Raw genomic sequence first — 13,917 nt, 5'->3', positions numbered from 1 at the left:
ATGCAGAGGCTGGACTTATGTAAAATGACCTAAATCAGCATAATCAGGTCATTGTTAGTTGGAGTTGCATTAGTTAAAAACATTTTTAAATAACAAAATAATTTTACAAAATTTTAGGGCATCAAATAGAACTAAATGTGATTTATTTATTTATTTATTTATTTATTTGTTTTTTACATTTTAGCAACAAAACTTGATCTTTATGGTTTTGTGTTGAAATTCTACTACTTTAAAAAATTATCAACACAAAACATTTTTGGCTTGTATGATATATATATAACTCCCCTGTACACATGCATTAATCACAGTTGTCTGGAAAAAATGTGTTGCACACAGACAACACATTTGTTGAGATTTGAACAGTGTTTTGTCATGATGGATTTCTGTAAAGAAATGCATTTGCATAGATTATAATAATCGAACTCAAGGGTTCCCGCCTTTAGTAAAGCCTTACTTTGATTGACAAACACTTTATCCAATGACTATTCTCCATGAGAAGTGGGCGTTACCTCTTGAAATAGAACCATTCTCTATTGGCTAAGAAAAGCGGTATTGGAAACGCAGTTGCCATGCCTACACAGCTTTGCTCCGGTGACGCTTGAGTGACAGGAAAAAAGAACCAATAGGAGCACAAACAGGCGGGGCTTTTCTAACACTGTCAACTCTTCGTTCAAAAAACCTTGTTACTCTCCGTAACACATTGCCACGGTCGGACCAACTACCGGCGATGAAAATGAGCCTCACTGTTTTTACTGAAACCACAACATAGGTAGGTAACATGCTTTTTACGTTTCTTTTCACAGTTTGTAAATTTATTGGTTATGCTGCTGCTGAAACGTTTTCACGGGAATGCAACATAATAGGCGTTCAGCACTAGCAGTTCATTGTACGTGACACTGACAGTGAGGCTTTCCCCAGCGGAGCATCTCTGTTTCAGTGTGTCAGCATTGTGGAGCAAAAGCTTGATCATTTGCTACAAGGTCAGTTTGGGCTGCAGCGCACAGCATGTGTGGTGCGGTTCCTCATCAGTTCAGTGCATTTCCTCTGTTAGAACAAAGACTTAGACACCGTGCTTTGTGGAAGGAAGTTGCTGTGACAGATCCGAATAATGATGGGCAAAGTAGTGGAGAAGTTGAACAGATTATTTTGTTTGTTAATTATTTGTGTTTTTTAAATATGATGTATCTTTTTTGTCTATTGCTTCAGGTCTAACTAGCATCTACGTGTCACTAATGCTTTTTAAGTATTAGTAAATAATCCTAGTATCAAGTCTCTAGTACTTTTTACATAGTAGTTCTTCATTTAATTGCTATTGGTCACCTTCCTAATAGTGGGGGGATGTAACTATTTCAGTAAAAAATGTAGTAAAACATTTTACTTACACTTTATTTTTAAGGTGTCAGTATTACTGTGTTATTATACATTTAAGTTCTGAGGAATAATAATTAACTACATGTACTTACAGTATATGGTTAGGACCAAACTAAACCCTAATCTAATCCTGTCACTATAAGAATAAGTCTGTAATGAATACATACTAAAATCCCAATAATCCAAATAGGTCTATTTTTGGATTACTTTCTAGCAATTAAAAATAAGTAGGCTACTGGATAGTTAGTTACATTTTAGAAAAGCGTATTCAGATTTCACCAATATTCTAATAGCAGCTCTATTTAGACTGTTGAATTTCATGCCCTGAAAGACAAATCATTTGTTTTGCAAATTGTGTGGTTGTCCCTGTCATTCTTGATGAAGTGGATAAGGAGAAATATCTCTAGAAGTAGCTAGTCGTCTGTTCAGAAGTGTGGCAGGTTATTTCTAGAAACACTTGCACCATGTCACATTCTGAGGCATGTGGTTGTAGATTTTGTGGAGAATGGCTGCAGGTTCATTTTTCATATACCCACATGGTCAAAACAGAGTGTGCAAAGCTGTTATTGTGCAACACAGATCCTGGGTCTCACATACACTCGACTTCTCTGTGGGATCTCTTGTAAATGCACGTCATGGTATTCCCATCTCATGACGAGAGTCTTGTGATGCAGATGCAGATTGTCTTTTGCGTGTGTTTCTTGATTCTTGTTCTTGTTTAGTCTATCCTTAAAAGAACAGAGATTCACAAAAGACTTGCGTATCTACAGTACACAAACATAACATTCTTAAGACAATTTTAAGATGCACTTGAGAGCACTGAGATGTGTCTAAGATAGGAATGGACTGCTTTTAAAAACAAATGAACAAACCATTGAACCATCCTCTTCTAGTTCTCGAGTTGCGGGTTCTGGAGTTGAAAGTGTAGTAAAATAAATAAATAAATAAATAAATTGTCTTGATGTTCACTTTCTGAAAAAGTGAAATACTGTCCTAATGACATGCTAAGATTTCAATGCAAACCTGTAATATTAAGCCAAATGGGTTTTAATATCACTTTTAGCAAGGGTATAGTATGATCTCTGTATAATAGCCTTTAAATGCAAGATATATATATATAAATTATACTTGCAATAGTTCCACTTTAGCACAAACAAAAATACTTAAGTATATCTTTAGTTGGACCTTAGCACAACTTCTGGATAAAATTAGTTGTACCAATTCAACAGACTTTAAATAAATCACTTGACTTTAGAATACCAAAAGTACAATTAAAGGATATTTATATTAAGTAAATAAAATATGTAATGAATTGTATTAATAATAGCATAAAATAAATGTTTTTTATAGGCCTATTTATTTTTCACTATATGGTATTTTGACTGTTCCAATGAATGCTAATGATGTCCTTCATAGTTTTACATCATTTCCAAAGTTGCAAGCTTTTAACACTCATAGCATTGCACTTATCTCAGAAATAAACAAATAAAGGCCGAATTCAAATATCAGTATTTGATTATCAGTATTGGCTGCACTCTAATGATGAGCATACACTGAAAGGGACTAAATGCATTTAGTAGGTGTAGAGACTCAATTAAACTCCCTTATAATCTGGTTTTCTGAGTATGTAATGATGATATCTGAGTCACACTTGCAAACAGTTTAATATTTGGGCCAGGACTGAAGGCAGTTGCTGATTACTGTAAGTGCTGCATTTCCTCTGTGTGCCCATACACCACACTTCTCTTCAAGGCTGCATGGCTTGCCAGTGCTATGCACGCAGAATGCATTGTTGTTGTCGTTGTTTTTTTTTTTTACAGAGTCAGCTTTTCTTTCTTTGTTAAAAGTTTCAATACCAAATTTGGATTTTGAAGGATATTTTGATGTTCTTCTAACCTGTCATCTTAAATAAAAGACTGATTAAAGCTCTGAACTCTGTAAGCATCTGGATGATAAGGGCTGTACTGTACATCTCATCCCCATGCTTTATGCTGGAGGTCACGCTAAAGTCGGCCTGTCACTTTTTAAGTCAAGGTAGATTCATTATCAGACCTGAAAGAGCTGAGACACATGAAAGCCGCTGCAGTTTGAGATTAGAGGGATCATCTAAGGACACCCCCTGACTCTGAAGACCTGCAGAGAAGGATGGAGAGAGAGAGGGCGAGTTGGGGGATGCACAGTATGTCCCATTTGAATTTGAATTGGCTTGAATTGCTCCTGTTGATCAGACTTCATTAGAGTGAACCTGCAGCATTAGCTAACACAGTCTTATGACGTCTTGGGACGTCTTTTGACCATACGTCAACATCCGCCTTTTTAGGGTACCCTTAAACGTCGGTTAGATGACGATCCCGGGCCGTCATAGAACTGACGCTTTACCTTTAACGTCACTTAGGTGACGGGGTAGGTTTAGGTCTGGGGTAGGGTTAGGATTTGATAACGTCATCTAACCAACGTTTAAGGGTACCCTAAAAAGGCGGATGTTGACGTATGGTCAAAAGACGTCCCAAGACGTCAGTTATATAACGTCTTGGGATGAGACTGCGCTGTAACTGCATTAGCATGGACTCCCTCATTAGCAGAGTGAGAGAACACCACACTCATTGAAGTTTTTAGGAATCAGATCCAGTCCTCCTGTCACTTGTTTCATCATCTGCTGTTAACTAGTGGTTGTTAGTAGCAGCATTGAAAGATTTGTATTTTTGTGTCAGTGCTGCTGCTGGCTCACCTAGATCCCTGCCAAGCAGGGCAGTGCCTGTGGGCAAAGCTTGGCAGCCCGTGGCAGATGGAGGATTTCTGTCTGTTGGGCTGTCTGGAGGCACACACAAGCCCGGAGAAGGGAACGTGGCTCTGAGCCTAGCCGGATTGTGGGTCATTGTTACATGAATTAAATCTGGGATTTTTCAGCAAGTATCCGTTTATTTCAGCATGTTTTAATAGGATAGTTCACACAAAAAAATATGTTATTTGTTCACCCTCAACTGAACCTTTATTCCATGAAACACAAAAGGAGATGTTCGGGAGAATGGGTGTGTTCCTTCCTTTCAAGGAATTCTCAAATTTACTGATAATTGTGCTGTAGTTCATGTTGTTTGCTGTCAATAATTCACAGTACATAACAATAAAACAGTAACTTATGGTTGCCATATTTCATCAAAATATATCATTTTAATCTACTTGAATACAAAAATCTGCTTTGTAAACTGAACTGATAACCATGCATGATAATACAGGTGGGTACAATAGAAAGCCACATAGTTAGGTGCCATACAGAGATGAGCCAAAACAACACCATACACAGATGGCATTCTGCACTAAACTATTACTAAATAACATAAAATGTAATTAAAACACCCTAATGTACATTATCTACATTAACAAAAAAAAAATAAACAAAACAGGTTGATCAAATATAGTCATGTGTGATGTGTCTCACAGGGACTTGAATGGCATTTTACTGTTTTCTTTTCACCATAAAATATACCTCAAATACCTTAATTATTACTTTACAGTAAAATATGTACCTATAGTAGTAATATATATATATATATATATATAATGTGATGTTAAACCATTTACAATTTTTCACCAGATATAAGGTAACATGGCTAACAAGCTTTTACAGTAAAATAACCCTGTTCAGAAGACTTAAATTATTGTAGTTGTTACTGAAGTTGTATCATCTTATGTATAATGTTTGTCCTTTTTGGACTTTGAATGACCATTAAATATATTGGCTAATGGCAGACAAATTATGGAAAATAGATTTGTTGGCCAGTAGTTTCAGAGTTTAAAATTTCAAAAGATCAGGAAAAACAGTGAATTATCATGTATATGTCATATGAAAAGGCAAACAAATTAAAGAGCCATTTAGCTGCTTTGAGTATAAAGTGTCAGTTGTTGTTATTTTAAATTTTTATCTGTTTCAGTCAAATTATCTGCTGAACACAGACCTAACGACGACATGCTGTGTAGCATGATAAGAAAAGATAGTTTGTGGGAAATCTCAGTGTAGTATTTGCATTGAGATGCAACTGTCCTCAAATTCAGGAGACCCTATTCAAATGTGCTATCTAGGTCGTCCATGAAGCGCACACTGACCCCAAAAAAACTGAGAAAGCAACAGCAAATGATGGCAGAGCATAGGACTGTTCATAATTTGTACTGTTAATGCACCTCCGCCAGTGTCTTCTAGATGTGTATTGTCATTTAAATGTGCTTTTGGGCTGCAAAAACATGGTTTAATGATCTGACTTAACCAATGCATTGTGTACAATTGTTGATTCTGCATGCATGTGGCTTACACTGCTGGGTGATGTACCGAGAGGTGAGCTCCTGCCTGCTGTTATAAACTGTGCTCAAGCACTGCTGGCAACAACAACAGCATTCAGCACAACACAAAAGCCAGCAGAGACTGTGGTTTCATTCTGCTGGGTTCTGAACAGAGGAACAAGATGAACTCTGTTGGTGTGGAAGGATGTACAGGTATGGCTGTTGTCCACATGGTGCCGTTCATGGTTCCATTCGCCTGTAATATTCAATGAGGTGACTTTAAGAGTTGTCTAACTAATTAGTCTTTTAGCAGATCATGTATTATCCAAAGTGACTAACGCTTACTTTAGAAAAGGGAAACCTGGGGTTTAAGACCTTGATCTTCACCTTGGAGATAGTTTCATCTACTGATTCATTTGGAACGATAGAAGTGACAGGCTAAATTCAGAATAGCATTCTAATACTACTCTTACTTTTTCTGCAGTTAAAGATATGGCATGTAAGTATGCTTTTCCAAATTCATCTGCTGATTCAAACTATTCATTCAATAACGAAAGCAGAATGGCAGAATACGAGTGAGTCATTGAAGCAATCACTCAATTAAAATAAAAACACTAGGCTAATACATTGAGGTAGGAATTAATTTGTTTTGGCTTTGTTTGCAAATATATTTGAAGGAGGAGCAACAATAGACAAATGGGTATTGCGTCTAAAATGTAAGTTACTGAATGTTAACTTGCTCAATTATGTAAGCAATATCAAACTCTCTCAAGTAATAATGCGGATATTCAGAGCAACAACACTCTTGCTCGAATGATATTGTTAATTATTAATAAAGTGTATTTCTGTTATTATTTAATACCTTGGTATGTGAATGTGGTAATTAATCAGTAACAGGATCTATGATAATATAACAGATTATTTTGTGTAAATTAAATATTACTTCTAACATTTTATAGGGACTTTTTGATGATGAGGAAATAGCAGATGGGGCTTCTGCAGCAAAAGCCCCAGAATGTCCATAAAAAATCCCCTGAAATGTATTTGTAATCACACCACATGCAGTTCTGGGCATTTTGATGAAGCTCTGAGGTAGAGATACACAGGCTTGCTGTAGGTGGGTGTGGGATTTGGCATTGCACTGCTGAAGCTTGCTGCAAAAACCCCTCTGACAAGAAAAAAATCTCAGCTCATTTTCTTTGCCAGTGCAGGTGAGGAAGGACGCACAAGTGCACTCTCTGATTCACACTTACCCACACGATAATATGTATTAGAAGCTGAATTCACCAAACAGCCATAGCTCATGTTCAGCCTTTTTGTTCATTAGGGATTTACATCAGGATTTTTCGGCCCTGAATTAATAAGAACATTTTATTTCAAAGCATGCCCTCTTCCTCATTTTGAGTTTCACTCCCTTCACAAATCACTCTCTGACTTTGACAGATGGGGCTTTAGTAGCCGAGCAGGATGTCTACTGTTGATTCTTGGCTCTGAAGCCAGGCTTCACTCCTGGTGTAAGGTCAGCTGAGGGTTGATACACTGCTTCTGTTTATGCACAGCACCTTATGAAGCTTTGGATAGAAAGAGAGAGAATAGATATCAGCGTCTCCCTTCTGAGCTCCATCTGCATCTGCCAATAACGCTCTAACAATCCTCTCAGCCACAGCAAAGTGAATAAGAGAGAGATTGTAATGATGCTGAGTGTTGTCATTTAAATTCTGCCAGAGAGTAATGAGGATCACTCAGTGGTTGTGCGCTTTACTTTTAAGCTCCTAATTTTTCCTGGCACCCTATCTGTTTTTTTTGTTGTTGTTGTTTTTTTTCATTTTGAAAAGCATCAGCTTTTTGTACTTTTTGATTACTTTTTGAATGTGACATGGTGTGAGAAAGGATGGCAGATTTGAAATCTTCTCATTTAAAATTTTGTGTGGGTCTTACAGTTTTTCTCGATTGTTTACACACATTTTCTGGTACTTGAGACACAATGACCACAACACGTAACTCATTCACCAACTCCCTGAACCAATTCTGCTGAACTACAAGCACAATTCCTGCTTTACACTCAAATTGCAGTTGAGTGTACACTACACAAAATTCTCTGCATTTGGCACAATTTTCATGCAGAAAATCTCTTGTTTTCATGAGGAACACACTGCCATTCAAATATTCACACTGACTCGTCACATGGGCAAACACATTTGACACAGTTTTACAATTAGCATTCAGAGCTTTAGCATAAAATACCAAAACCAAAGAGAGGATGTAGCATAGATATTTTTTTATTTCTTTTTTTTACTGTAACAGCATAAAAAATTCTGTTGTTTTGCATGTAGACCACTGTATGTGCAACTTTGTGTTGGTTGGGTTGTAGCTACAAAATATGGGATCTATCTCCCATTGATTTTGTGGGAAAAATAAAATATATTTGTTACCGTGTATTTGTGTGTTCTGGGTATAAAAAACAATATTCTCAAATATTTTACAACACACTTATGTATGTAATGTCTGTAGTAAGTGTAACACTGAACAAAAAAGGCCTAAGTCATTATGATGAATGGAGAAGAAGTGTTTTCCACTGATCGTAGTGTTTTACATTGAGCACATCAGTGTTCAACTGGTTCTTATAAATGTCTATTCATATGATGGTTTGTGTGTGTCATTTGAAAACCAAATAACATTTTGAGAAGAAATAACATTGTTTTGAATGCAAAGTTTCATTTTGCAGGAGAATTGAGGGGTTTTGCCATGCCAATTGTGTGAGTGTTTTTAGATTTGTGTGTAGAGTTCTGAGAATATGAGGCATTCTTTCAGAAAATGTGTGTAAACAATCGAGAAAAACTGTAAATGCTGGCTAAGCAAGTGCTAATGAGATGAATTTGAATGCTAATGGATGGATTGGTAAAGACGTCTTTAGAGAAATCAGCTACTATTAACAGTACGCTGGTCCTGGAAGACTCACTGAGCACCAGATTGATCCTCCAGAACTCACTCCACAGTGACCACCGAATAAGCTGAGGCTTATAGTCTTCAATGGAAAATTCGTCACTGTGTTTTGGTGCCAATGCCAAACCCAAATGGTAGATTTGCCAGGATCCCAAATGCCTGGAATGTACGAAAACATCTAATTTATTTTGTTTATATGCCATTAGTTGACAAGCACATGTTAAATGGATATTTTAATGGTTATAAGATAAGATTTTAGTATCGCTATGTTATGTCTACAGAGATACATGGTTGACATAGACCTAATTACAGGGTATGAGAAGAAGCCAATCTTTCGAAATTCCTTCTAGTCCCAGTTGGATCGTATTCTTTCTCTGCCACATTACGCCCTGATGTCTGTTTGGAGATCTCTGAACCCGCGACTGAGTCTTATTTTTGGAATGAGCCACGCTGCTAAGCTTGTGTCATCCATAGGGGTGGAAGGTTTTCCGGTTCGAGTTAATTAAAGGGGTGTGAGAGATGGATAGAGGGAGTAAGGCGTAAGCATGAGTATTTCCCTGTCCATGAGATGTTGTACTGTGCACCGGCTGATGGTGGTCAATAGTGCCAAGAGAGGCCCGGCCGGCCAGAAAAAATCCCTGTGGTCAGCACTCCGTGGGCTGTAGATGCTTCCAGCATACAGCTCTCAGAAACACAACAGGAATCACACCTCCAACTGGCTCGCTGCTGGGCTCACACCTAACACCCACAAACACATCTAAGGACAGTGCTGTCATTTTGGCAGTTGCATCACTTCTAATCTCTATACGACATGTTTTTAAAGACCATACTTTAGACCAAAGTTTTAATCGCAAATTATTATTTCAGCTTGGCTGATCGTTGTCAGCCACTTATCAGCAGAAAAGTTCTGAAAATTGGTGTATAAAATTCAACACATACACTACCATTCAAAAGTTTGGGGTTGGACTTGGTATGATTTTTTAAATGTTTTTTGAAAGAAGTATTTTATGCTCACCGAGGCTACATTTATTTGGTCAAAAATACAGTCCAAAACAATAATATTGTAAAATAATATTATAAGGGGGTCAAGATTGCTGTATCTTTTTTTTCTTAAATGTTCCTTGAGGTTCACTTATAATGTTTTTTGCATTTTTGCCAAATTAATTTTGCTGCTTGTTCAAATTGCTTAAAATGAGCTTAACCAACACAATTGCTATAGATTTTGTCCAAACTTAATTTGATTGTGTAGTTCAATCTGCTTAAATATATGTAAAATTTAAGTTTACTTAATCCGTTTGTGTTGGATTACATGAATGATTTCTGTTGCGTTAACTGAAACTGGGCTGTGCTTGTTAGTTCCCAGCATGCTTTGCATATGGCTAAATTAAGAGAGAATAATTTTTTTTAATTAAGTGTTATTTTATGTCTTTTTGAGAAAATGAGAAAAGGGGAAGACTTGATAGTGCATAATTGTGTTTAATGTTCAATTACATTGCAATTATTAGTAACATTTAAATTACATGGGGAGAAGAGTGGATCATTTGGTTTGCCGGAAAACTGATTCTTCAATACTTACAGTATATGCTTTGGTTGATGAAGTATGTCAATCTTATAAATTAAGATGCTAATAAGTGCTATAGCTAATACTTGGTTATAGTATAGAAATGTATCAGTGTGACACTAAAATACATTTTATTGTATTGGGTGAATGAATATTATGAATTTGAATACCTGTATCATACCAGGGAGCCTTTTTAAATTCACTGACAATATTAAATTAAGCTGTGCCGAACCATAGTAGATAAGTGAATCAACCTTAATACATTGAGTTGACCCAACGTAAGTACATTAAATTGGAATAACAGAATTGCATAATGCTGAAATAAAGCAAGTTAATCATGTGGAAATGCTTTCCATGATTTTTTTATGTTCATTCAAAGAGTTATATTTTCAAAATACGTCAATGTATAGGAAAAAGTGTAAACGCCCCCACTTTTGCACATGATCGAGCGTTTTAAAAACATATAAAACTGTTATTTGCAGACAAAGCATTATCAATTTGTTTACGGTTTGCGATATTCATGATATAGTCGGTAGTCCTAATGGCACATGAATATGTAATGCCCATGGTGATGTGGGTTTGAATGTCCAGCATGTGTCCTGATCCCATTCCCTTCTCCCTCCATCTACTTTCCTATTTACCTCCACTGTCCTGTCAGGCACAAAATGATTTAACCTGGCTGCTGTCAGGAAGGATCCTCATTATGAGCCCCAAGTGTTGTGCTGTAGGCTGCTGGTCAGAAAGCAGGAACATAACCCTGCCGATATAGTGACATTGGACTGGAAATGCCCGTCACATTTTGAGAGCCAGCAGTCACTGCCAGGATGTGTTTTTACAGAAGAGGGTAATGAAAGAAGAGGATAGAGAAAGGATGGTAATGTGTGTGTGTGCAATGAGAGGCTGTATTACAGAAAAGCATTCCGTAGTGACTCAGCTCTTTGCACCTGTTGTCTTACCTCAGAGAGGCATTCAACCATCGTACATCTGCAGAAGAGATGCATTGTGAAACATAACTCAGTTCAACTGATCTGACATGTCAACCGTCCAAAGCGTTTTCGTGTTTTGTTTAGCCCCTGACGTTGTGAATGTTACATTTGATTTCACTGAATAGTGAAAGGAATTCAGTGGGATGCTCAGGCCATTAGCTGAGGTGATGGTTTTATATTTCTGAGTTGGCTGACATTTACATTCACAAAGAGAAACTTCCGCAGTCATCTCAGTCTCATTTGCTCTGCTAGAGCACTGAAACATTGAAACTGAGAGTGTTTGTGTGCACCTCAGCGTGGGTTTGGTATAATTAAAATTGCCCTGAGTTCTTGCCACTAGCCCCTGCAGGAGGGGGCTGCTGTCAGCCTGCTCTACTATAGTGAACCTTGTTTTTGATTGTGTACCTTGTTTCTTCTCCTGACGGTTCTCTGAAATGCGTCCATTTAACAGGTTCACTTAGGCACATCTATTATCAGTTGATTATGCACAGAGAAAGACGCCCCCATCTTGTTTTAAAGATACTGAATTAGTCATTAGCTGGATTTCCATTATAAAACATTGTATAAATACATAATTGTGCATGCTAATTATTTTCCATTTAGATAAACTTTTCTGGCATTTAATGCCCACTTAGTTACTTAATTACTAAGAATTTAATAACACTTTTAAATGTAATCCTTAGCAAATCTCAAAATCCAAAATATCATACTTTCATATTGTACATTATAATGTGACAATTTAAAATGATTCTTTTTTTTTTTTTTAATTTGGACAGATATTATAGAGCTTTAAAATTGGCTATTTATTAGTTATTGGCTGTAAGTTTAAAAATTATTAGTTATATTTCTCGAAATATTAAACTGAGATAAGAGGAAAGCACTATTACAATTTATTAAATTCACATTTTCCTAAAGAGATTTTGTCCTAAAAAAACACCACTAAATATTATATCTGAGGGCATGACCACCTTCTTCTCTCTTTCAGGACTCTCTAGGAACCCTCTAAATGGAGATGGCGTATTTCAAGAACAATTTTTGGGTAAGTCTGTCACATTTCTCATGCATTTGGGTTATTTATGTTCTAGTTTTGTAGCAGTACAGTAAGAGCAAATGTTTACTCTGCGTATGTTTTATACGCTTGTCTTGTAAGCAGAATGGGATTCATATGCTGACAGTTTCTGTCACATCATTGAAAGTATGAAGGAAGGATAGCAAGGGGAAAGAACAAAGAGGGAGAAAAAAAGTGTAAGAACAAAAGCAGAGGACCATGGCTTTGTCAGCTTTCCCATGAGGACAGCCGTGCTCTGCACTTTCCACACACCTGGCAGGGCTATTTCAGGTGCGTCCTACTTTAATACCTAGCCTGCCCCTCTCAAAGAACGAGGAAGAAGAGAAGAAAGCAAGCCAGAACATTCAGGATCTGGCCACATTACATCAGTACAGAAGCGTTCCTACCAGATAAAGACCTCCATATGTTAGAGAAGTTTAAAACATCTGTTCCATCAAATTAGTTTTGTTTGAAAAGTAGTAAAGTGGAATTTAAATGTCATGTTAGTAATGAACATCATCCAGTGATTGGGTCCCTCCTGTTAAAGCTGAACACCTCATCTCTCATTTGGTGTTTTATTTTTGAGTTCCTCTACTGTGTTCTGTTTGGTTGCAGCCTCTGATCTGCCGACCAGTTTGGGCCAGGTCATGTGATTGTCCGGCTTTGTGTCGCAGGACTGTGGTAGATTTAGAGACCTCCTCTATTGTGTTGTGTTCCCACACAAAGCTGGTGTAAAACACCCTCCAAAACTCCCAAGCATCCACACAGAACTATTATTCACTCTCGACCCCCTCATCGCTCATGCAGATGTATGCGGACGCTTTGGCCTGCACTTTTTCCTGGTACTCTGAAAAGCTGTTTTTAAAGTCAACATAAAATCAAATTGGCCTTCCACGAGTTCACAATTACATATAATAAATAGAGTAAAGGTTATGCGTGTGTGGCTTGCTGTCCGATGGGAGGGCTCCAAGCTCAGAATTTGGCCTGAACCCAGAGTACTCCCCTATCCCAGGTTGGGATGGGATAGGAATAGATAAAAGTGAGGAGATGGGGTGGTGGGGATGTTGGATAACTGTCAAGGAACAGAATTAAGTCTGCTGTGTGTATATATACCTCTATCTTGTTAATTGAGTTGATTACTGAATGTGTTAATTAGGTTAGTTATCTGAACATGCTCCTCCTGAACTTTTAAATGGGTGATGAACTGAGAAATAAAATTTTCCTTGAGCTTTTGATATCTAACAGATCATCATATTATAAGAATTTACAACTGAAAACGTCCTTGTTAGTCCAATAAAAGCTTTTATTGACACCAGGCTCAGCAAACGACTCATTTTTAAAAGTGGGGAACTATGACATCAAAGAGGATAAAACACCACCCCCGTAGAAGAAGATCAATGCCTACTTCAACACGGCTGGATTAGCCCCGCCCACCGATTCGCGCATTACACGCATAGCTAAATAACATAGATTCCTACCTCGTGATGACAAACCGGATCGAGCTACCGAGCAATACAAAATATTGTTCAGTGCCTGGTTGTGGAAGACGGTCGCTGCATATGCTTCATCTGGACTCCAATAGGACTGCATGGATAAACTTTATTTTTAATGACGTTCCAGCTGATAAGGTAAAACATTGTCCGTCTGTTCGCTTCATTTCACTGAGGATTGTCCTGGCTGTAAACAAGACTGGATTTGCAGACCGATTAAGATTAAAGAACGGTGCTGTGCTGTCA

At 37.4% G+C, this 13,917-nt stretch overlaps 1 protein-coding gene across 2 annotated transcripts in view; it reads left to right on the top strand.

Moving 5' to 3' along the window:
- The first annotated feature begins 86 nt into the window (after positions 1-86).
- fcho1 (FCH and mu domain containing endocytic adaptor 1) overlaps positions 87-13,917 on the top strand; it is a 70,841-nt gene continuing 57,010 nt past the window's right edge. For both annotated transcript variants that reach the window (XM_089119721.1, XM_089119720.1), the window contains exons 1-2: positions 87-769; positions 12,119-12,172. In XM_089119721.1, coding sequence (XP_088975847.1) covers positions 12,140-12,172 — 33 coding nt within the window. In that variant the 5' untranslated portion in view covers positions 87-769; positions 12,119-12,139. The remainder of the gene's footprint in view (positions 770-12,118; positions 12,173-13,917) is intronic.

The sequence above is a fragment of the Pimephales promelas genome, chromosome 14, assembly GCF_988280905.1.
Source record: "Pimephales promelas chromosome 14, fPimPro1.hap1.1, whole genome shotgun sequence".
In the NCBI taxonomy this organism is placed as follows: Eukaryota; Metazoa; Chordata; class Actinopteri; order Cypriniformes; family Leuciscidae; genus Pimephales; species Pimephales promelas.
Note: the sequence above shows the minus strand (reverse complement) of the source record. Positions and strands in the feature narration are given on the sequence as shown.